Source organism: Salvelinus alpinus, chromosome 18 (assembly GCF_045679555.1).
Source record: "Salvelinus alpinus chromosome 18, SLU_Salpinus.1, whole genome shotgun sequence".
In the NCBI taxonomy this organism is placed as follows: Eukaryota; Metazoa; Chordata; class Actinopteri; order Salmoniformes; family Salmonidae; genus Salvelinus; species Salvelinus alpinus.
Genome location: NC_092103.1, coordinates 11,643,805 through 11,668,998, shown reverse-complemented (window position 1 = coordinate 11,668,998; position 25,194 = coordinate 11,643,805). Strand labels below are relative to the sequence as shown.

The 25,194-nt window shown below is 43.0% G+C and overlaps 1 protein-coding gene across 1 annotated transcript; it reads right to left on the bottom strand.

Annotated features, from left to right (window-relative positions):
* Nucleotides 1–5,579: 5,579 nt before the first annotated feature.
* On the bottom strand, nt 5,580–21,256 carry LOC139543757 (BRCA1-associated protein-like). The gene is made up of 13 exons (XM_071350137.1): nt 20,771–21,256; nt 20,181–20,342; nt 19,698–19,932; nt 13,762–13,951; nt 13,533–13,646; nt 13,286–13,434; nt 12,714–12,789; nt 12,110–12,248; nt 11,884–11,993; nt 7,676–7,765; nt 7,431–7,534; nt 7,061–7,200; nt 5,580–6,949 (listed from the first exon to the last, which is right to left on the bottom strand). Exons 1-13 carry the CDS (start codon nt 20,847–20,849, stop codon nt 6,735–6,737), a joined length of 1,803 nt encoding a protein of 600 aa, XP_071206238.1. The 5' UTR covers nt 20,850–21,256; the 3' UTR covers nt 5,580–6,734.
* Nucleotides 21,257–25,194: the final 3,938 nt, after the last annotated feature.

Here is a 25,194-nt window from a genome sequence, read left to right as displayed (position 1 = left end):
CCTAGGTTTTGGCCTTTCTAGGGAGTTTTTCCTAGCCGCCGTGCTTCTACACCTGCATTGCTTGCTGTGTGGGGTTTTAGGCTGGGTTTCTGTACAGCACTTCGAGATATTAGCTGATGTACGAAGGGCTATATAAAATAAACTTGATTTGATTTGATTGATAGTGAGTGCTGCAACTGAGGACAGACGATTTTTATGCGCTATGTGCTTCAGCATTCAACGGTCCCGTTCTGTGTTTGTGTGGCCTACCACTTCGCAGCTGAGACGTTGTGGTTCCTAGAAGTTTCCTCTTCACTATAACAGCTCTTACAGTTGACTGGGGCAGCTCTAGTAAGGCAGATATTTGACAAACTGACTTGTTGAAAAGGTGGCATCCTGTGACAGTGCCGTGTTAAAAGTCACTGAGCTCTTCAGTAAGGCCATTCAACTGCCAATGTTTGTGTATGGAGATTGTATGGCTGTGTGCTCGATTTTATACACCTGTCAGCAACGGGTGTGGCTGAAATAGCCAAATCCACTCATTTGGTATCCACATACTTTTGTACAGTGGGGAGAACAAGTATTTGATACACTGCCAATTTTGCAGGTTTTCCTACTTACAAAGCATGTAGAGGTCTGTAATTTTTATCATAGGTACACTTCAACTTTGAGAGACGGAATCTAAAACAAAAATCCAGAAAATCACATTGTATGATTTTTAAGTAATTAATTTGCATTTTATTGCATAACGTAAGTATTTGATCACCTACCAACCAGTAAGAATTCCGGCTCTCACAGACCTGTTAGACCTGTTAGTTTTTCTTTAAGAAGCCCTCCTGTTCTCCACTCATTACCTGTATTAACTGCACCTGTTTGAACTCGTTACCTGTATAAAAGACACCTGCCCACACACTCAATCAAACAGACTCCAACCTCTCCACAATGGCCAAGACCAGAGAGCTGTGTAAGGACATCAGGGCTAAAATTGTAGACCTGCACAAGGCTGAGATGGGCTACAGGACAATAGGCAAGCAGCTTGGTGAGAAGGCAACAATTGTTGGCGCAATTATTAGAAAATGGAAGAAGTTCAAGATGACGGTCAATCACCCTCGGTCTGGGGTTCCATGCAAGATCTCACCTCGTGGGGCATCAATGATCATGAGGAAGGTGAGGGATCAGTCCAGAACTACACGGCAGGACCTGGTCAATGACCTGAAGAGAGCTGGGACCACCGTTTCAAAGAAAACCATTAGTAACACACTACGCCGTCATGGATTAAAATCCTGCAGCGTTTGCCAATGACCATCTGGATGATCCAGAGGAGGAATGGGAGAAGGTCATGTGGTCTGATGAGACAAAAATAGAGCTTTTTGGTCTAAACTCCACTCGCCGTGTTTGGAGGAAGAATAAGGATGAGTACAACCCCAAGAACACCATCCCAACTGTGAAGCATGGAGGTGGAAACATCATTCTTTGGGGATGCTTTTCTGCAAAGGGGACAGGACGACTGCACCGTATTGAGGGGAGGATGGATGGGGCCATGTATTGCGAGATCTTGGCCAACAACCTCCTTCCCTCAGTAAGAGCATTGAAGATGGGTCGTGGCTGGGTCTTCCAGCATGACAACGACCCGAAACACACAGCCAGGGCAACTAAGGAGTGGCTCCGTAAGAAGCATCTCAAGGTCCTGGAGTGGCCTAGCCAGTCTCCAGACCTGAACCCAAAATAAAATCTTTGGAGGGAGCTGAAAGTCTGTATTGCCCAGCGACAGCCCCGAAACCTGAAGGATCTGGAGAAGGTCTGTATGGAGGAGTGGGCCAAAATCCCTGCTGCAGTGTGTGCAAACCTGGTCAAGAACTACAGGAAATGTATGATCTCTGTAATTGCAAACAAAGGTTTCTGTACCAAACATTAAGTTCTGCTTTTCTGATGTATCAAATACTTAGTGGGGCAAAAAAGTATTTAGTCAGCCACCAATTGTGCAAGTTCTCCCACTTAAACAGATGAGAGAGGCCTGTAATTTTCATCATAGGTACACTTCAACTATGACAGACAAAATGAGAAAAAAAAATCCAGAAAATCACATTGTAGGATTTTTAATGAATTTATTTGCAAATTATGGTGGAAAATAAGTATTTGGTCAATAACAAAAGTTTCTCAATACTTTGTTATATACCCTTTGTTGGCAATGACAGAGGTCAAACGTTTTCTGTAAGTCTTCACAAGGTTTTCACACACTGTTGCTGTTATTTTGGCCCATTCCTCCATGCAGATCTCCTCTAGAGCAGTGATGTTTTGGGGCTGTTGCTGGGCAACACGGACTTTCAACTCCCTCCAAAGATTTTCCATGGGGTTGAGATCTGGAGACTGGCTAGGCCACTCCAGGACCTTGAAATGCTTCTTACGAAGCCACTCCTTCGTTGCCCGGGCGGTGTGTTTGGGATCATTGTCATGCTGAAAGACCCAGCCACGTTTCATCTTCAATGCCCTTGCTGATGGAAGGAGGTTTTCAGTCAAAATCTCACGATACATGGCCCCATTCATTCTTTCCTTTGCACGGATCAGTCGTCCTGGTCCCTTTGCAGAAAAACAGCCCCAAAGCATGATGTTTCCACCCCCATGCTTGACAGTAGGTATGGTGTTCTTTGGATGCAACTCAGCATTCTTTGTCCTCCAAACACGACGAGTTGAGTTTACCAAAAAGTTATATTTTGGTTTCATCTGACCATATGACATTCTCCCAATCTTCTTCTGGATCATCCAAATGCTCTCTAGCAAACTTCAGACGGGCCTGGACATGTACTGGCCTAAGCAGGGGGACACATCTGGCACTGCAGGATTTGAGTCCCTGGCGGCGTAGTGTGTTACTGATGGTAGGCTTTGTTACTTTGGTCCCAGCTCTCTGCAGGTCATTCACTAGGTCCCCCCGTGTGGTTCTGGGATTTTTGCTCACCGTTCGTGATAATTTTGACCCCACGGGGTGAGATCTTGCGTGGAGACCCAGATCGAGGGAGATTATCAGTGGTCTTGTATGTCTTCCATTTCCTAATAATTGCTCCCACAGTTGATTTCTTCAAACCAAGCTGCTTACCTATTGCAGATTCAGTCTTCCCAGCCTGGTGCAGGTCTACAATTTTGTTTCTGGTGTCCTTTGACAGCTCTTTGGTCTTGGCCATAGTGGAGTTTGGAGTGTGACTGTTTGAGGTTGTGGACAGGTGTCTTTTATACTGATAACAAGTTCAAACAGGTGCCATTAATACAGGTAACGAGTGGAGGACAGAGGAGCCTCTTAAAGAAGAAGTTACAGGTCTGTGAGAGCCAGAAATCTTGCTTGTTTGTAGGTGACCAAATACTTATTTTCCACCATAATTTGCAAATAAATTCATTAAAAATCCTACAATGTGATTTTCAGTGTAGATGAAGGGGAGGAGACATGTTAAAGAATGATTTTTAAGCCTTGAGACATGGACTGTGTAATGGCAAGATGGGCAAGACAAAATATTTAAGTACCTTTGAACGGGGTATGGTCGTAGGTGCTAGGCACACCGGTTTGTGTGTGTCAAGAACTACAACACTGCCGGGTTTTTCACACTCGACAGTTTACCTTGCGTGTCAGGAATGGTCCAACATCCAAAGGACATCCAGCCAACTTGACACAACTGAAGGAAGCATTGGAGTGGAATGCTTGACACCTTGTAGCGTCCGTGCCCCTACGAATTGAGGCTGTTCTGAGGGCAAAAAGGGGTGCAACTCAAAATTAAGAAAGTGTTCCTAATGTTTTGGACACTCAGTGTGTGGAAGATAGAGTGCTGCTCTATTGTCCAAGTCAAATTTCCCCTCAGGGGCAATAAAGTATATCATATATCGTGTTCTTCTCTATAACATGGAATACGAAGTATAACACCAGAACCAACGTTTAATTTTGTTCCCTAACAACCTACTTAAAGCAACAGCATTCAATACTCAACTGAGCTAGAACTGCACATTACAGAACAAACACCCTCACCCAGAGTACAAATAGTAAGATAATTTATTGAGAGCTTTAAAACTTCTTATGGCTGCAGGGGCAGTATTGAGTAGCTTGGATGAAAGGTGCACAGAGGTGCCCATAGTAAACTGCCTGCTCCTCAGTCCCAGTTGCTAATATATGCATATTATTATTCGTATTGGATAGAAAACACTCTGAAGTTTCTAAAACTGTTTGAATTATGTCTGTGAGTATAACAGAACTCATATGGCAGGCAAAAACCTGAGACGTTCCACTTCCTGTTTGAATTTTTTCTAAGGTGGCAGATTTTCAACCAAGCTCTCATTGAAATTACAGCGAGATATTGATGAGTTTTCACTTCCTACGGCTTCCACTAGATGTCAACAGTCAATAGAACTTTGTCTGATGACTCTAATGTGAAGGGGGGCCGAAGGAGACAGGAATTAGTCACCACTGCCACGAGCTGACCATGCTTTCGCATGCGCGTTCACATGAGGAGGACCTCCGTTCCACTGCTCATCTGAAGTCAATCTAATTCTCTGGTTGGAACGTTATTCAAGATGTATGTTAACAACATTCTAAAGATTGATTCAGTACATCGTTTGACATGTTTCTACTGACTGTTACGGAACTTTTGGACATTTCGTCACGTTATAGTGGACGCGCTTTGTGACTTTGGAATTGTTTACCAAACGCGCTAACCAAAGTAGCTAATTGGACATAAATAACGGACATTATCGATTTCTGTTGAAACGATGTGGCTATGCAAATTCACTTGATGTTTTTGGAACTAGTGAATGTAACGCGCCAATGTAAACTCAGATTTTTTGATATAAATATGAACTTTATCAAACAAAACATGCATGTATTGTGTAACATGAAGTCCTATGAGTGTCATCTGATGAAGATAATCAAAGGTTAGTGATTCATTTTCTATATTTCTGCTTTTTGTGACTGCTATATCTGGAAAAATGGCTGCGCTTATTGTGGTTTGGTGGTGACCTAACATAATCGTTTGTTGTGCTTTCGCTGAAAAGCATATTTGAAATCGGACACTTTGGTGGGATTAACAACAAGATTACCTTTAAAATGATATAAGACGCATGTATGTTTGAGGAATTTTAATTATGAGATTTCTGTTTGAATTTGGCGCCCTGCACTTTCACTGGCTGTTGCCATATCGATCCCGGTAGAGGGATGCAGCCATAAGAAGTTTAACAACATGAATACAAAACACAGTGAAAACTTAAACTGCTAAAATAAAAGGTGGTATGCAGCTGTGTACCGTTTGAATGTCTATGTTGACCTGGATACCATGCTTTTAACAATATTGATGCTAAACTATAGTGGAAAGCTGTGCCTGAACAGAACATACTGGAAGGCTTTTAGAAATGCAACACAAACACACAGGAACGTAAACAAGGAACACAAACAGCTCATAATGCTCTTTCATGCTTGACCGAGGTGGGTTGTTAGTGAAGAATATGGTGGTCGCATACATACAGGTAGGTGCATGGAAACAGGAGTGAAACTGATGTAGACTGTATTTGTAGAGTATTGTACTGCATTACAGGGATTCACGAAAAAAATCTGCTTGGCACTTGTCCGAAGATTCTTATTACTTGCCCCAAATGTTTTTATTTGCTATTTACATGCAGAAGTGCCATGTATTTCCTGCCTTTCCCCTACACATAGGGGAGGAATCAGAAACATCAGTACTGGAATTTTTTGTATTTTCAAAAAATACGAGGCTGGCTAAACTTGCCTGACTATAAATGCGATAAATTGTCTGTCTTTCACTTAAACAATCGGGAGGAAACAGAAAGATCAGTTTTAGGCTACTGGAATTATTTGCAGTTTGGTTATTTTCACACAACATCAACAACAAAAAATCACCTGCCCAATGGGGAAACCTCAGTGCAGGCTCAACTTGCGTGGCTGCTAAAGTCATTTGCCCAAGGAAATAGGGCAACCCTTGATGTCAAACCCTGGTATTATATATTCTAGATTGTACAGATGCACATCTCAGCTGTGTAGGAATGCCAAAGCACCAGCCACATAACAGTCTATAGGTCTAACACAGGTCATTCGTAAATTGAGAAATTAAACATTTCAGCACTTGACTTAAATCTCGGATCTTCCGTTCTGACACGTTAAAATGATCAAAATGAAGAAAAAAAACCCAGCAGAAACCCCATTCTCACGATAGGACTGAGTCATGACATTTCATGAGATCAGATGAATCAGATGTTTGATAAAACAGATGACAAAAGTGCGGAGAACCAGCTGGTAGTGAACTTCACACTGATCCAGCCCACTTTCTAAACAACTCATGTAAACTGTAGTAACACACAAAAAAAGCCTGCATAATCAAACATGAGAGGTATTTTCTTTCTTTCGATCATTACTGTCCGGTTTACTCACTTCCTTATTCCCATGAATCTCTCCTCCTTCTTTAAGGACGTAAACTAGCAGGTCAACCCCCCAAAAATGATGTAACGAGGGAGAAGAGCAAACCTCTTTCAAATCAATCATTTTTTAATTCAGCAAAGTGGGCGCCTTAAAGCAGAGATATACACCTAACTTCTGACCTCTTCATCTCCAAATAGTGTCTAAGGAGCCAGGGTCCTTTTGCAAAGCACAAACACAGGCACACACAAAGGCACAAACACGCACGCACTCACACACACTTCAATAATGTCATTTTTGTGGGTCACTTCCGGCATCCGACTTCCCTTCATCTCTCCACTTCCTAGTTGTGTCCTCTCTACTTCCCCCTTTTGGACCGCCCCCTGCGGCCTCTGCCTATGGCGGAGGGTCCTGGGGCGGGAGTGGCTGCTGCGCCGATGTTGATGCTTCCTTCCTGTATCTCAGTCCTGGTCTCTGGAGGAAGACCTTCTATCTGCTGCTGGGTCTCCAGGTAAAACATGACATCTCTCAGCTGCTCCTGGAGCTCGGCTATCACCCCATCCTTACGCTCGCCTGGGGGAGGGAGATAGGATGGACTTGTCATTTAGATAATATTGTCATCCATTACACTCCCAGATAAAGATTATGTCCACAAAGTATGGCTCTAGTCTCCCTCTGACTCACCCGTCTCTCTCGCCTTGCGTTCCTCCTCGGCCAGCTGGGCCTGTAGTTGAACCTGATTAGCTCTCAGACAGCGGTTCATTTCCTGTTCCTCCTTCAGCTCATGACCAAGTTTTGTCACACGGGTCGACAGCTGACCACACCTGGGGGGGGGGGGGGGCAACGACATACAGCATGAATATGTACCTACCACCTCCAGGTAGATGGTGCTACCAAGACACACAGATTCTCAATAACAACTTCTCTACTTTAGAGAGAGCACGATGACGTACAGCATGACTATGTACGTGCAATCCACAAGCAGATTCTACTGATTCTAAAATACTACGGTGTCAGGATGATTGACAGCTGCAGTGTGAGAGGCTCCACCTACTTCTTGTCCATGCTCTGTTTGTCCTTGGCCAGCTCTCCCAGCCGACGCTCCAGGTTATCACAGCGATCTATGGTCTCCTTAAACTTGGCCTTCATGTTGTTGATCTAAAACACACACAGGGCATGAGCGTACGCACACACCAAGCATACATGAACCACACATTCAGCTGGACAGATGCGTACACACACACACTGAATCAGGCACTTAGGTGAATGGACAGATAGACATGCAGCATTGATTCCTACCTCCTCCGCTGTGTCCTTCTCCAGGTGAACTATCTTATTCTCCCAGTAAATGCGCTGGGACTCCAGTTGACTCGTTAGCAGGTAAGAATACTGCAGAAAGAGGAAAGATCATTCTGGGGGAGACAAATCTTCTTTAACACGTGTGTTAACCTTTCACGAGCCTCTACCCCGGGTCCGGGATCACCCCCCACCCCCCCCACACACTGATTAGCATAGCTAGCATAGCTTCACAAGTAGATAGTAGCATCTAAATATCATTAAATCACAAGTCCAAGACACCAGATGAAAGATACAGATCTTGTGAATAAAGCCACCATTTCAGATTTTTAAAATGTTTTACAGGGAAGACACAATATGTAAATCTATTAGCTAAACACGTTAGCAAAATACACAATTTCTTTGTCCACCATTTTTTCTCTCCACCAGTAGCTATCACCAATTCGGCTAAACTAAGATATTGATAGCCAATAACCAATAAAAAACCTCATCAGATGACAGTCTGATAACATATTTATGGTATAGGATAGGTTTTGTTAGAAAAAAGTGCATATTTCAGGTAGAAATCACAGTTTACAATTGCACCGACCATCACAACTCGACTAGAATTACTATAGAGAGCAACGTGTATGACCAATTTACTCATCATAAAACATTTCATAAGAATAGACAAAGCATAGCAATGGAAAGACCCAGATCTTGTGATTCCAGACAATATTTCAGATTTTCTAAGCGTTTTACAGCGAAAACACAATAAATCGATAAGTTAGCATACCACATGTGCAAACGTTACCAGAGCATCGATTCAAGCCAAAGAGAGCTATAACGTAATCATCGCCAAAATATATTAATTTTTTCACTAACCTTCTCAGAATTCTTCCGATGACACTCCTGTAACATCATTTTACAACATACATATAGAGTTTGTTCGAAAATGTGCATATTTAGCCATACAAAACCGTGGTTATACAATGAAAATACTAGCAAATCAAGGCTCAAAATGTCGGACGTCATCTTTCAGAGTGATCTAGTTTAATCGAAAGCTAATCATATACTTGACTAAAAAATACAGGGTTGACAGGAATCGAAAGACAAATTAGTTCTTAATGCAACCGCTGATTTACATTTCTAAAATTATCCTTACTGTGCAATACAGGGTTCGCCAAGTGAAGCGATAACAAACAAAATGGCGGATTATGCGTTTAAAATATTTCGACAGAACAACGATTTATCATATTAAATATTTCTTACTATGAGGTGATTTTCCATCAGATTCTTGGGCAATGTATCCTTTCTTGGGTCTAATCTTCTTTTGGTCGATAGATGTCCTCTGTCCTTCGAAATGTCCACTAACATTGACCGAGACCCCGAAACGTGACCAAAGCTTCAAAGTGCACGACAAAGAAATTCCTCAAAATCGCACTAAACGGATATAAATTGCTATAAAACGGTTCAAATTAACTACATTATGATGTTTTTAACAACTATAACGACTAAAAACATGACCGGAGAAATATCACTGGCTAAACAACCATTTGGAAAGAGGCAAGCCCGATGTCCATCTTGCGTAAGACGCGCGAAGGAAAGGACGGTACTTCCACGTTTTCTTGTTTTATAGTGGCTCTGATTGTGCAATCGACTCCATTCAAAGCGTGATGACGTACTGACACCCAGAGGAAGACGTAGGCAGTGTCGGTTTCTCAGTAGCATTTACAGGCACCTTAAAACCGACCCCAGATCAGGGGTCAAAATTTCTGAAATCTGACTCCCTGTCAGGAAAAGTGCTGTAGAAGTAGTTCTGTACCACTCAGAGACAAAATTCCAACGGCTATAGAAACTAGAAAGTGTTTTCTATCCAATAATAACAATAATATGCATATTGTACGATCAAGAATTGAGCACGAGGCAGTTTAATTTGGAGACCAAAAAATGCTAATGCAGAACAGCACCCCCTATAGTTGCAAGAAGTTAACTAACAATAGGTCACACTTTTTTTGCCATATTATATAACACATCAAACTGTAAGTTGATGTCATTACATTAGAATGAAAAATAGGGTGTCACACACACAAACTTGTTTAACTATCCTTGTGGGAACTAAAAAACGGATTCCCATTCAAAATCGTATTTTCCCTAACACTTAACCTAACCCCCTGAACCAGTGGTTCTCCAACTAGCGGTTGCATGATATGACAGTGTAGTTGGAGGAAAATTCACAAAATTACACCCCCCCAAAAATATTATATCTTAGTATCTCAAAATCATTGTAATGTGGTTAACCTTAAAAATCGAAATGAAAATGATTCAGCGTGCCCTTAGATCATGGGTAAAGGCCGCTCGAATCATTCCCATGGTGAATGGATAGGCCCGCTAGGACATGAAACCACACACTATCACAGAGACTTTGATATTACCGGCCGCAATTGATATGGTGAAAACAATATGTGGGGAGGCAGAGGCACAGAAAATCACATCGACACCTTTGTCAGATATCACTGTTAAACTAAGAATTGATGCTATTGATAGCAAGCAAGAAATCACTGACTGAACGACTCAAACTCCCCAGCTTACGCTCTCCAAATGAACGTTAGCTTTGAGGGCCGAGATGCCCATGCATTGACTTTTGTTCGGGGGATGCTATTCACGAGGACACGTTGTTCTGTCTCATGATTCCCGAGCATGAAATAGGGCACAGAGGATGTTCAGTGTGTTGCATGGCTCTATTGACGAAAACTGATTCCATGTTGATCCAAATGGTGGTCTTTTTCACAGATGGACATCCATCTAAGGCGGGCAGGCCTGTGTCTCCCTCTGCCATATGGACGCGTTGTATGATGCACCGAGAGCAACTGGCGGGAAAAAAGCTGAGCACAGAACTCGGAGATACACTGCAGCAGGTAACTTCGATTGTAAACTAAGAATTCTTATTAGAGAGAGAGACTTTCTTTTTTTTCTTTTTAAAAATAAATAAATTTTACCCCCTTTTCTCCCCAATTTCGTGGTATCCAATCGCTAGTAATTACTATCTTGTCTCATCGCTAAAACTCCCGTACGGGCTCGGGAGAGACGAAGGTCGAAAGTCATGCGTCCTCCGAAGCACAACCCAACCAAGCCGCACTGCTTCTTAACACAGCGCGCCTCCAACCCGGGAGCCAGCCGCACCAATGTGTCGGAGGAAACACTGTGCACCTGGCCCCCTCGGTTAGCGGGCACTGCGCCCGGCCCGCCACAGGAGTCGCTGGAGCGCGATGAGACAAGGATATCCCTACCGGCCAAACCCTCCCTAACCCGGACGACGCTAGGCCAATTGTGCGTCGCTCCACGGACCTCCCGGTCGCGGCCGGCTGCGACAGAGCCTGGGCGCGAACCCAGAGACTCTGGTGGCGCAGCTAGCGCTGCGATGCAGTGCCCTAGACCACTGCGCCACCCGGGAGGCGAGAGAGAGACTTTCAAAATAGAACCATGCCCCCTTCCCTCGGCTGTGCAGGTTTCTAACAGAAAACAGCATCAGTAAGTGTCCCACACCAGTGATGACTGCTCACCGCCAACGCTTGGAAGAGCACTTTAGGACCTACTTCTCAATCCGTTTGACTGTGATCCTGGCTCAGTCGACATGGCGGTAAGTGAAATCGAACAGCTGATCGAGCTGTCATTGTGACTGAATGATGCAGACAACGCATTAACGGGTCACTACGGAGGAGTTTTGGTTCCTGACTCAAAGTGAATACCCAGCCATCTCCCTTAGAGTAGGATGGTAACAGTAACTGTCAACCACGGCCCCTGACTTTGAGAAGCTCTGACTCGACATGCATCAAGCACACCCACCTCATTAGTGGCGGTGAGATAAGAGACAGTATGTCAGACTCATCTGTAATTGACTGTCATAACCCCACATTAAAAGTATGTGATGGTGAGTTGAGAAGACAATCAGAAATACTGTTCAATTGACTGCCATAGTCCCAAATAAAAAAAGTTAACATTGGCTGTTGATTACATACTTTTTCCCACATGGTTGTGTTCGCAAGAATTTTCAGATAACAAAATGGGGTCGTGGGCCCCCCCAAAAAGTTTGGCCCACCTAAAATAGCCTTTCCCTTGTGGGAACCGGCAAAATGTCCCCCTTTGTCCGATATTTCCTTGTTTTACTATCCGTGTGAGGACTTCTAGTCCCCACAAGGATAGTAAAACCAGAAACACACACACACACACACCTCTAACTGCAGAGCGTCTATCTTCTCCTCATGGCAGGTTTCTCCTTCACACCCGTACTGAACCATCTTCCCATCAGTCTTACTGGCCACCAGCCTGTGAACATAGTTATCTACAATACGCACGCACAATCAGTTAAGCACCGCTGCAATGCTACACACAGCGTTTTATACACATTGGCGTTTAAAAACACAGACAGAAGTCTTAACTCCCCACAGTCTGCTGTACCTCCAGCATAGTCCCAGACACGGTGGTTAGTGAGCTGCATGGCGTACGTGTGCTGCGTCTCTTCAAAGTGTTTGTAGGCATGACGACTGACGTAGCGACCACAGCCAATATGACCACAGATCAGACAGATCCACAGGTTCTGGAGAGGGAGGGGCGTAGGAGGGAAAACATGAACCAGGGGGAGGGGCGTAGGAGGGAAAACATGAACCAGGGGGAGGGGCGTAGGAGGGAAAACATGAACCAGGGGGAGGGGCGTAGGAGGGAAAACATGAACCAGGGGGAGGGGCGTAGGAGGGAAAACATGAACCAGGGGGAGGGGCGTAGGAGGGAAAACATGAACCAGGGGGAGGGGCGTAGGAGGGAAAACATGAACCAGGGGGAGGGGCGTAGGAGGGAAAACATGAACCAGGGGGAGGGGCGTAGGAGGGAAAAACATGAACCAGGGGGAGGGGCGTAGGAGGGAAAAACATGAACCAGGGGGAGGGGCGTAGGAGGGAAAACATGAACCGTGCTCATTTTTTTACACCAATAGCAACTGTAAATGACAGGAGTACCTTTAGAGGTATGCAAATGTATGCCGTTTTAGTATGTAAATAATGTTTACTTCCTGTACGCCACATTCAAAGCACTTGTTCTCCTCTACAGGCTCTGGGGTCTGGCAGTACCGACACACAGGACAGCTGGAACAGAACAGTCAACACCTTTAAAACACACATCAAAACTACCAGCTACCACTTTTTTTTGTCCCCATGCTAAAACACAATGCCATATTGTTCAAATGTTGTGTCAAAAAAGGACCCATCCAAAACACAGGGATAAAACAGCAGCACATGACGGTGATTCACTGGCCAGAGAGAGGAAGGATGGAGAAAGAAACACAAGGCCATGTTGTGAGTAGGGCCGGGATGATACCAGTATCGCGATACTCGTTAGTATCCCGGCAAGGAAACAAAACACGAAAACAGCCCTAATGTTGGAAACAAACGTCATTATGTTGTCATCCAGAGTCACATTTATGTATTTTCCAAGCTATGGCACACAATATTTTACAAACAGCAGGTTTTTAAAGGACCAAAGAGTGAGGTCTGCTTTGCGTTTTCATTTTTGCCATAGGAAAAAATATTGCGATACTGGTATCGTCCCTAGTTGCGAGTTGAATCAGGCCGAAGTACTCACGAGGCGTCCTCCCAGCGTTGCAGACACAGGCTGTGGAAGCTGTGGTTACAGAGTGTAGTGAGAACCCCGTTCACTGACTCGTCCATCCTCTCCAGACACACGGTACACTTAGGAAGCTCTGTCAGCTCCATCACTGGAAGACTGGCACCCTGAGGGTGGGAGGGAGGGAGAGAAAGATTATTATAATCCATATCCTGCAGGTACACTGCTAAGACAGTCTTTAAAGGGACTAGTGTACATACGGCACCTGCTCAGACTTGATGACCTCGGCTCTCTCCACATAGACCAGCTGGCAGACTGCGTCCTCTATGGAGTTGAACGTACGGCCATTACACGCTGTGTAGAAACTATCTGCGTCAGCCTGGAAGGGGGGCAGAGAGAAAGGTGAGAGAGAGACCCGAGTAAATAATTACACAGTTCATAAGCAGACCTTAAAATACAACAAACGCAGTGTTCTATGATCTTACTCATCTCACCTGGCTACTGAACTTAATCAGCACCATGTACTGGTTAGGGGTGGGGTCTCGTATGATCTTCATGTGCTCCATGACGTCATAAAAAGGTGCCACAAACTTCATGAGGTCGTGGCTGGTCATGGTGGAGGGGACGGTCAGGATACACAGCATGGCACTGCGACGCACGTCCTCCGTCAGGGATGTCATCTTGCTGCGAGGGGACAGACAGGGGAAACCAAATTGTTTCAATGCCAGTGAGATACCTTGTCAATAAATCATATCTTTGGTATACTATAGTCAAAGGATAGACTATGTATGCATGTACACTGAACAAAAATATAAAAACGCAACATGCAACAATTTCAAAGATTTTACTGAGTTACAGTTAATAAATCAGTCAATTTAAGTAAATTCATTAAGCTCTAATCTATGGATTTCACATGACTGGGAATACAGATATGCATCTGTTAGTCACAGATACTTAAACAAAAATATATATTATGGGAATGGATCAGAAAACCAGTCAGTAACTGGTGGCCACCATTTTCCTTATGCAGCGCACCTCCATCACAGAGTTGATCAGGCTGTTGATTGTGGCCTGTGGATTTGCCAAATCAAAAATGGGGTTTTCTATATTCATGTTTATACTTTCCAATATTCATAAATTAATGTATTTTGATATGATACTCATATTACAGAGAAAGTGGGTAAAGCTTCATGACACCAATTTTAGCTTTGTAGCATCTACAGATGAGACGTTATGAAGTCTTAAAGGAGGCCTGAGCAAAGGCCAAAATGTCATTTAATATGTCAAATATACAGTATGTCAATTATCCTTCGTCCAAAGGACTATTCTATGGATTACATTTAGTTAAAATCCCCCAAATCCTGGTATTTATTGGTCTAGGTTTCGTGAGAAATCATTCCTACATATACTGAACAAAAATATAAACGCAACAATTTCAAAGATTTGACTGAGTTACAGTTCATAAGGAAATCTGTCAAATGAAATACATTCATTAGACCCTAACCTATGGATTTCACATGACTGGGAATACAGATATGCATCTCTTGGTCAAGGATGCCTTTAAAAAAAAGTAGGGGTGTGGATCAGAAAACCAGTCAGTATCTGGTGTGACCACCATTTTCCTCATGCAGCACGACACATCTCCTTCTCATAGAATTGATCAGGCTGTTGATTGTGGAATGTTGTCCCACTCCTCTTCAATGGCTGTGTGAAGTTGCTGGACATTGGCGGTAACTGGAACACACCATCGATCCAGAGCATTCCAAACATGCTCAATGAGTGACAAGCATGGTGAGTATGTAGGCCATAGAAGAACTGGGACATTTTCAACATCCAGGAATTGTGTACAGATCAACATGGGGCCGTGCATTATCATGCTGAAACATGAGGTGATGGCGGTGATGAATGGCACGACAACGGGCCTCAGGATCTTATCACGGTATCTCTGTGCATTCCAATTGCCATCGATAAAATACAATTGTGTTCGTTGTTTGTAGCTTATGCCTGCCCATACCATAACCCCACCGCCACCATGGGGCAACTCAGCAAACCGCTCGCTCACACAACGCCATACACGCTGTCTGCCATCTGCCCAGTACAGTTGAAACCGGTATTCATCCTTGAAGAGCACACTTCTCCAGCGTGCCAGTGGCCATCGAAGGGGAGTATTTGCCCACTGAAGTCAGTTACGACATGCCAAACTGCAGTCAGTTCAAGACCCTGGTGAGGACGACGAGCACGCAGATGGTTTCTGAGATATTGAGGGTCTGCACAAACTTTCATCAGCTGTCCGGCTGGCTGGTCTCAGACAATCCCGCAGGTGAAAAAGCTGGATGTGGAGGTCCTGGGCTGGCGTGGTTACACGTGGTCTGCGGTTGTGAAGCCACGCTCCCTCAAAACTTGAGACATCTATGGCATTGTGTTGGGTGTCAAAACTGCACATTTTAGAACGGGCTTTTATTGTCCCCAGCAAAAGATGCACCTGTGTAATGATCATGCTGTTTAATCAGCTTCTTGATATGCCACACCTGACAGGTGGATGGATGATCTTGGCAAAGGAGAAATGCTCACTAACAGGGATGTAAACAAATTTGATCACAAAATTTGATCGAAATAAGCTTTTACGGTGTATGGAACATTTCTGGGATCTTATATTTCAGCTCATGAAACATGGGAGCAACACTTTACATGTTGCGTTTATATTTTTGTTCAGTATATATATATTACACACACACACATACAGTGGGGCAAAAAAGTATTTAGTCAGCCACCAATTGTGCAAGTTCTCCCACTTAAAAAGATGAGAGCCCTGTAATTTTCATCATAGGTACACTTCAACTATGACAGACAAAATGAGAAAAAAGAATCCAGAAAATCACATTGTAGGATTTTTAATGAATTTATTTGCAAATTATGGTGGAAAATAAGTCTTTATTTTACACTGCATTTAAAAAAAAATACATTTACACAAGTATCCAGCTATGAGACTCGAAATTGAGCTCTGGTCCATCCTGTTTCTATTGATCATCCTTTAGATGTTTCTACAACTTGATTGGAGTCCACCTGGGGTAAATTAAATTGATTGGACATTATTTGGAAAGGCACACACCTGTCTATACAGAGCACCTCTGTGGAGATGGGAGAACCTTCCAGAAGGACAACCATCTCTGCAGCACTCCACCAATCAGGCCTTTATGGTAGAGTGACCAGACGGAAGCCACTCCTCAGTAAAAGGCACATGACAGCCCAGTTGGAGTTTGCCAAAAGGCACCTAAAGCACTCTCCGACCATGAGAAACAACAATCTCTGGTCTGATGAAACCAAGACTGAACTCTTTGGACTGAATGCCAAGCGTCACGTCTGGAGGAAACCTGGAACCATGCGTACGGTGAAGCATGGTGGCAGCATCATGCTGTGGGGATGTTTTTCAGCGGCAGGGACTGGGAGACTAGTCAAGATTGAGTGAAAGATGAACACAGCAAAGTACAGAGAGATCCTTGATGAAAACCTGTTCCAGAGTACTCAGGACCTCAGACTGGGATGAAGGTTCACCTACCAACAGGACAACAGCTCTAAGTACACAGCCAAGACAACGCAGGAGTGGATTCAGGACAAGTCTCTGGATGTCCTTGAGTGGCCCAGCCAAGAGCCTGGACTTGAACCCGATCAAACATATCTGGAAGGACCTGAAAATAGCTGTGCAGCGACACTCCCCATCCAACCTGACAGCTCTTGAGAGGATCTGCAGAGAAGAATGGGAGAAACTCCCCAAATACAGGTGTGCCAAGCTTGTAGTGTCATACCCAAGAAGACTCAAGGCTGTAAATTTACATTTTTTCCCAAGATAAACTTTTGAATTTTTATTTTTTACTTTGTCATTATGGGGAATTGTATAGGGGTGGATGATATATCGGTAAACATATCGGAAACGGATGATATTAGCTAAAAATGCCAACATCTGCATCGGCCCGATGTCTAGTTTAACGCTGATGTGCAAAACCGATGTCAAAGTTGACGTGCATACCTATATAAACGTAGGTAGATGACGTAATGATGCTACGAAAAATACATCGCTACATGTGCAACACAACATTCCTAACCTGGCCCACAATGTCTGCTGTGTGGATCTATTTTGAAGTTTCAAAGGAAGATAACAAAAAGGCCATATGCAACGTTCGTGCTGCTATTATTTCCTGAGGGGAGAAAGTGAAATCTTTCAATACCACAAACCTAATTACTCATTTGAAAGTGCATCACCCTCCAGACGTTCAGAGACTACTTAGAACAAAAGCAGAAAAAGACTAAGCGCCCACTTCCAACAACTAAACAAGTTCAAGTCATTTGAAAAAGTAAGAACATTTCAGCGAGACAACTCAAAGGCGAAATCCATTAACACCAAGATAATGAAATTCATTGCCCTTGACAATCAACCGTTCTGTCGCGGATGATGTTGGCTTTTGCCGACTGGTCGAGCAACTCGAGCCCCAGTACACAGTACCAAGTAGGCTTTGTTTTTTAGATGTTGCCCTACCGGAGTAACACAGTATTGTTGAAACGCACATCCATGCGCTACTTGCTATGGGCGTGCATCACTGTTATTAGCTTCACGACTGACATTTGGACCAGCCATGTCAGCCCGTGAGCATGCTGAGTCTGACAGAACAGTGGGTCGACGAGGATTTCGTACTGAGGAAAGCCGTATTGCATGCTCAAGAATGTGCTGGTTCTCATACCGCTGCTGCCATTTCAATGAAATTTGAGAATATCTTGGAAACATGAACACACTCCTAGCTCCATTCTAACAACTGACTTGAGAAATAAGCTCATCAACTGCGTCTGCAGCAGACGTGATACCCTCTGTCATGGCATTGAAACACCTGCTCAACAAAACTGCCGACACAGACCGTGGGGTTAACCTGGAAAAGTACTCTACTAGAGGCTGTGAACAAGCGATTCGGTGGCATTCTCTGAGCCTCTTTACTGTGTCGCCACCATGCTCGATGCTAGGTACAAGGACCTAGGACTTTGTTGTCCTTAAGCCATTTTGCCACAACTTTGGAATTATGCTAGGGGTCACTGTCCATTTGGAAGACCCATTTGCGTCAAAGCTTTAACTTCCTGACTGATGTCGAGATGTTGCTTCAATATGTCCACATAATTTTCCTTCTCATGATGCCATCTATTTTGTGAAGTTCACCAGTCCCTCCTGCAGCAAAGAACACCCACAACATGATGCTGCCACCCCCATGCTTCACGGTTGGGATGGTGTTCTTCGGCTTGCAAGCCTCCCCCTTTTCAAACAAACATAATGATGGTCATTATGGCCAAACAGCTCTATTTTTGTTTCATCAGACCAGAGGACATTTCTCCAAAAAGTACGATCTTTGTCCCCATGTGCAGTTGCAAACTGTAGTCTGGCTTTTTTTAATGGTAGTTTTGGAGCAGTGTCTTTTTCCTTTCTGAGCGGCCTTTCAGGTTATGTCGATATAGGACTCGTTTTACTGTGGATATAGATACTTTTGTACCTGTTTCCTCCAGCATCTTCACAAGGTCCTTTGCTGTTGTTCTGGGATTGATTTGCACTTTCACACCAAAGTACATTCATCTCTAGGAGACAGAACGCGTCTCCTTCCTGAGCAGTATGAGCGGCTGTGTGGTCCCATGGTGTTTATACTTGCGTACTATTGTTTGTACAGATGAACGTGGTACCTTCAGGCGTTTGGAAATTGCTCCCAAGTTTGAACGAGACTTGTGGAGGTCTACAATTTTGGCTTGGCTTATTTCTTTTGATTTTCCCATGATGTCAAGCAAAGAGGCACTGCGTTTGAAGGTAGGCCTTCAAATACATCCACAGGTACACCTCCAATTGACTCAAATTATGTCAATTAGCATTTTTGAAGCTTCTAAAGCCATGACATAATTTTCTGGAACTTTCCAAGCTGTTTAAAGGCACAGTCAACTTAGTGTATGTAAACTTCTGACCCACTGGAATTGTGATATAGTGAATTATAACTGTAATAATCTGTCTGTAAACAATTGTTGGAAAAATTACTTGTGTCATGCACAAAGTAGATGTCCTAACCGACTTGCCAAAACTATAGTTTGTTAACAAGAAATTTGTGGAGTGGTTGAAAAACGAGTTTTAATGACTCCAACCTAAGTGTATGTAAACTTCCGAATTCAACTGTATGTATGTATGTATGTATGTATGTATATATATAAACACACACAATTTAGCAGCCGCTTTTATCCGATGGGACTTAGTCATGTGTGCATACATTTTACATTTGGGTGGTCCCGAACCCACTATCCTGACATTGCAAGCGCCATGCTCTACCAACTGAGCTAGTCTACTAAATGACTGAAATGTTATTGAAATATAAAGCCAAGGGGTTTAGACTGAGTGTTGCATACAGCAGTAGAGACTCACTTGGTCTTGTAGAGGTGCATGATGCCGTGGACTATCTCCACTGAGGGGTTTCCACTGAAGAAGGAGATCTGGTCTGGAAGATGCTTGGAGGGCGAGTCTGGAGCCGTCTCTGTGCCATCGGCACTGTCCTCTGTAGTGCCCTCATTAGGGTCCCTCTCGTCTGGTTGATTCTCTAGAGGGCGGGCTCCTCCACCCTCCTCTCCCTCTGCCCCAGTCTGCTCAACCTTTCCTTTATCTACAGAGGAGAGATGAGGTTTAACTAGAGATTTCTATTCCTATGAAGTCTGACAGACTGATATTCACAGCTGTATTTTCTTTATGAAATCTCAAAATGTCATAACACATCCCAACCCTTATTAAAAAAACACACTCAACATTTATTACAGCATTATTAAACCCCAACAATCAATAATACATTGGTTTGTGTTCAGAATTGCATTCAATAAATATGTAATCAATATAGCTATACACCCTAATTTTTACCAGGGTTGGGTGCGATGGTCTCGATGACCATGTCTCCCATGGCTCTGCTGCCGATGTGCTGGTGTAGGACTGCTGCTCTCTCCAGCTCTGTCTTCCCACTCAGAGAAAGCCTGGCTGAGCCCAGAGCTTTCTCCTGCAAATCCTCCTCTGACATATCCTCAGCTACAGGGGCAGAGAGGGGGACAGGTAGAAAGAGGGAGACTAGACAAACACAAAGCATCAACTTCTGGAACAATACAATACCTATTATCATCATCCAAAACAGTGTGTGTATGTGTGTAGATAATTTGCCATAATGGCTGAGTCACTGATGTTACTCGGAGCCAAATGTGTTCCAGAAAACGTAACCTGAGCAGGTTACTGCTTAGAGGGGAGAGTGACTTGCTCTGATGCTGAGGCTCAGAATATTAAATGTTTTAGCCTAGCTAGTTCTCATGCTCCTAGTCCTCATACTCCTGTGAGGAAGAGTGCAAAAAACAAAACAATTTGTCACTGTGGACTAGCTAATTAACAGTTGCTAGCTAACTAGCTGGTGCTAGTATCTAGCAAGTTGGTGACGTCGGTAGTAAATCTGAAATGATTAAACTCACCGGCGGTGTATTGGAAATTCCGTGGAGAGAGAGACTGGTCTGCGAGCTCCAGACGGATAACGACCAGTGATACACTCATGTGTTATGAAAGAATGACGATTCTTCTCTACGAAAAACCAAACCAAAACACAGACTGTCTGACAGCTAGCAAGTTACAGCTAACCTAGCCAGCAGCTACTTACGTGAGTATCTAAGTTAACAAGCCAAATGTCTGGCTAAAGAGAGGGATAAATTATGACGTTTAACGAAACACTAACATGACGACTTTTTAACGATCACACACATACCACTGAATTATCAAAAAATATGTGTTTCAAGAATTCACCATTTAGCTACGAAAATGGATCTGACCCCGTGAGGAACCTCTTCCGGGTTATTAAATTGACGTCATGATTAAAACTATGTTTGCCTAGGTATAATAATAATAACTAAAGAAGCACTGGAACTGCGTCCAAGATGTCCGACCGTTGTTTTCAAGTTAATCTACTCACGTTCACATACACTGATTCATGTTATCGACTAGTTACCACAGCCACAAAGTCCAAATTGGCCTATTTCGTAAAAATGAATGAAAACAACAATTAATTTAAATTTAGGCATACGGTTATCAGTGTGGTTTGGTTTCAAATCGGATCTTAGAAAATCAATTATTACTTTGTGGCTGTGATTATGGATATACTGACAAGAGACAAAGGGCGGCGCACAATTGGCCCAGCGTCGTCAGGGTTTGCCCGGGGTAGGCCGTAATTGTAAATAATAATTTGTTCTTAACTGACTTGCCTAGTTAATTAAGGATTATATAAAAAAATACATGTCTCTCCGCCCAATCAATGGGAGTCGTTGTCCACAAAGCGGCACGGCGGGCTGCCTAGCTCCTGCCTATCCTTTCTTTGGATTGGTGGATACATCTTGTTATAATATTTTTAAATATTCGACGAGGGTTGTTGACGTCAACCAACTGTATTCAATGTAAAGATAGCCTCATAGCATGAATATGCATATTCATCTCGAGACAACTCTGATATAAAGTATTTTTTTCTCAAAGTTGCCGGCATGTCACGTGTCCTACTTATATCAATCACATGTATTTATAAAGCCCTTTTTACATCAGCTGATGTCACAAAGTACTATACAGAAACCCAGCCTAAAACCCCAAACGGCAAGCAATGCAGATGTAGAAGCACGGTGGCTAGGAACAACTCCCTAGAAAGGCAGAAACCTAGGAAGAGACCTAGAGAGGAACCAGGCTCTGAGGGGTGGCCAGTCCTCTTTTGGCTGTGCCGGGTTGAGATTATAACAGTACATGGCCAAGATGTACAAATATTCATAGATGACCAGCAGGGTCAAATAATAATAATAATCCCAGTGGTTGTATAGGGTAAGGCTGTACAGTGCATATAAGTATACCCCAATGCAATTCTGAAGTCTAATACACACACAGTGCGATTTCAACAGATTTGCACTTTTTTGTGTCAAATTAACTAACTATTGTCTTTATTTATATATATATATAAACAACATTCCAACCTTGTTTAGTATTATATAGTCCAATTGTGGTACTGTTCCACTATTTCTATCTGTTTGCATCAGTTTCAATGGAGGACATTTATTTTGAAAGCGAACTGCTGAGTCCACTATTGTTGCTCACACTACATTTACATTTTAGTCATTTAGCAGATGCTCATCTCCAGGGCAATTTACAGGAGCACTTATAGGGTTAAGTGCCTTGATCAAGAGCACATCAACAGATTTTTCACCTAGTCGGCTTGGGGATTCGAACCAGCGACCTTTCAGTTACTGGCCCAATGACCTTAGCTACCTGTGAGTTCAGGGGTGCCAATATATGCATTTTTTCCATACAACTTGATTTTATTTTGAGTAGGTTAGCAGCCTACACGAGAAATAACTTCTAATATTGGTTGTAACCATCTGAAAGCCACCTTGATGTTTGTGTGCATCTGTTAGAGCCAATTTATGCTTGATCAGTAAAATGTGGTTGGAGGCGCCATATGGATGGTGTGGTGCAATTGCTGAGCCTTTGGTGGATGCTGAGAACAATGAGCTCGTAGGGCATCCCCGTGCGCCTCTCAAAAGTTGTAACTATGTGGAGGCTCCATATAGCTCAGCATTGACATGATTGGTTTGTGGTAGGTGAGGGCGGGAGGTCCTGTATAAACAAACTCACTTCCTTAACACAGCTCTGCTCGGTGAAGCACAAGTATGAATGCCCTGGCGTTTTGCCATATCACCGTAAATGCTGCACGGCCAATGCAGACGGCGGATTGACCATGTAGCGCCTTTAAATTGTTGTTTGTATACGTTTGTATCTGGAATGAAGACAATATTATAAAGTAAAGCCACCATGATACAATCTACTATTCAATGAGGATAATTTGCACTGCAAGCCGGCAACAAAACAACATGAAGCAGTATCCTTCGCTCTCGTTTGTCGCAGTAAGGAGCGGAAAGTAGCTAGATAGTGTAGCCACAAGCATAAACTAGCTAGCTGGGAAGAACTCATTTGGACGATAGACTGAACCGAATCCGTTGGTATCCACTCGACTCTCACTGCGCGACAAATTCAATCAATTTGGGCACCAGGCGTGTCAGTATTTATGCCGCGTTCAAAACAACTGTGAACTCGGAAAAATAAAAGGTCAAATAATGACGTCAGTGATAATCAGGTTGGAAAGTCGGAGCTCTAGAAAGAGACCCGAGTTGGATGACCTTCATATCGATTTTCCCAGTCGGAGCTAGTCATTTCCACGTTTTTTGAACGCTCGGAAGTCGGAGATTTCCGAGTTCCCAATTGTTTTGAGGTCTGTATTAGTTCCACTGTATGAATCATAAAACCCGGAAATGGTTGCAATCTTTTTTTCACCATTCATTTTTCAATCTGTGATTTTAGAACTACTTTATGTAAGGTCTGTATTTCGTGTAGGCTTACCATGGCGATCTCAGACAAGGTAACTTGTATCAATAATTACCATAGCAATTATTTTTGAGTAAATTGAGGCGAATATATTGATAAAACTCACTTTGTCCGAGAGAGAATTACACAGCTATCAAAAGTCACGCCAAGGGAAGCCTACACCAAACGCACAATTCATTTATATTTGTTGTAAAATTTAAAAAATGAATGGTGGAAAAACCATTGGAACAATTTCCATGTTTTTATGGGTATTATGACGTGTCCACTGTGGCGGACTATTGCTGCGTTCAAAACACCTGTGAACTAGTACAGTACATTCCTGGTAAGGATGGGTGTGGGGATCATTTCAAGTGATCTGCTGTAGTTTGGTTAAAGTGGCAATCTGCAGTTGCTAAATACATTTTTTGACATATAAACCATTGATATGTACCCATTGATTCTTGAAGAATATAACTTAGAAATGCCTCATTAGCATAGTTCAACTGTCGTACCCGATTAGAACCCAAAATGTAAGCTTGTTTTTCACCAATGTTTTTAAACAAAGTAAACACAAACAAACACTGTATAGCGTCAACATGGTTAAAACTATAATTTTGATATAATGAATGGTCGGTCCTTGCATTCATAGCTCTGTCTGTGAATTTGAGTGGTTGCATTTCTTCAGCCCCATCCTTCAGCTTTTTAGCAAAACAGTGGCGGGGGAGTGTGCTTTGTTATTGTTTCAACTGCTAATTGCCGCTTTACGAAGTCATCCTGCAACGCAGATCGGTATATCACTTATATTGTGATCAATTACATTTTATTGGAGACATTTTAAATGATAGTTCTGCTCTAATCTGAAATATTTTGTATCTCTAGAACAGGTGAGTCGGATGAGTTTGAAAGACCAAGGGCAAGAGTGATCCGGTAATATGGTCAGGTGCAGCAAAGAAAGACCTAGCAAAGCTGCAGCTAGCTCAAAACAGAGCTTGCCCTTAACTGCACACATAGAACTAACATCAACAACATGCATGATAGTCTTTCAGGGTTGAGGAGAAATTTACTACTTCTCTTCTAATCTTTTTAAGAAACATGTGTGTGTTGAAAATGCCTAATCACAGGTATAATCTATTTGCATACACTTCAAACAGACATACAGTACATACCCCACAAGACACACCATTATGGGTTTCTTCACTGTACCCAAACCAAAAACGCATTTAATGCGTCGCTCAGTTATGTATAGAGCCATGTCATCGTGGAATGCTCTGCCACAAGAGGTTACTCAGGAAAAAAAGTGTAGCTTTAAAAAACAGATTAAAAAAACCCATCATATTGTATCACAGCACCTCTCCTCTTTCCAAAGGTCTAATTTAACTGTATATAATATGAATAGTGTGTAAATTGTATTTTTCTTTAATCTCTTGGTGTCTTTCCAATATATAACTCTTATTTTGTATTATTATCCATGTTTTATGTATTTATATTTCATTTATTTATTTAACGTCCTTGT

Bases quoted from the DNA above. Each gene is read 5' to 3' on its own strand.
- LOC139543757 (XM_071350137.1), bottom strand. From the start codon at position 20,849: ATGAGTGTATCACTGGTCGTTATCCGTCTGGAGCTCGCAGACCAGTCT. The intron at 19,933-20,180 runs GTAAAAATTAGG...TCTCCTCTGTAG, and splicing joins GACCATCGCACCCAACCCTG to ATAAAGGAAAGGTTGAGCAG. The intron at 11,994-12,109 runs GTACAGCAGACT...TGCGTATTGTAG, and splicing joins TGTCTGGGACTATGCTGGAG to ATAACTATGTTCACAGGCTG.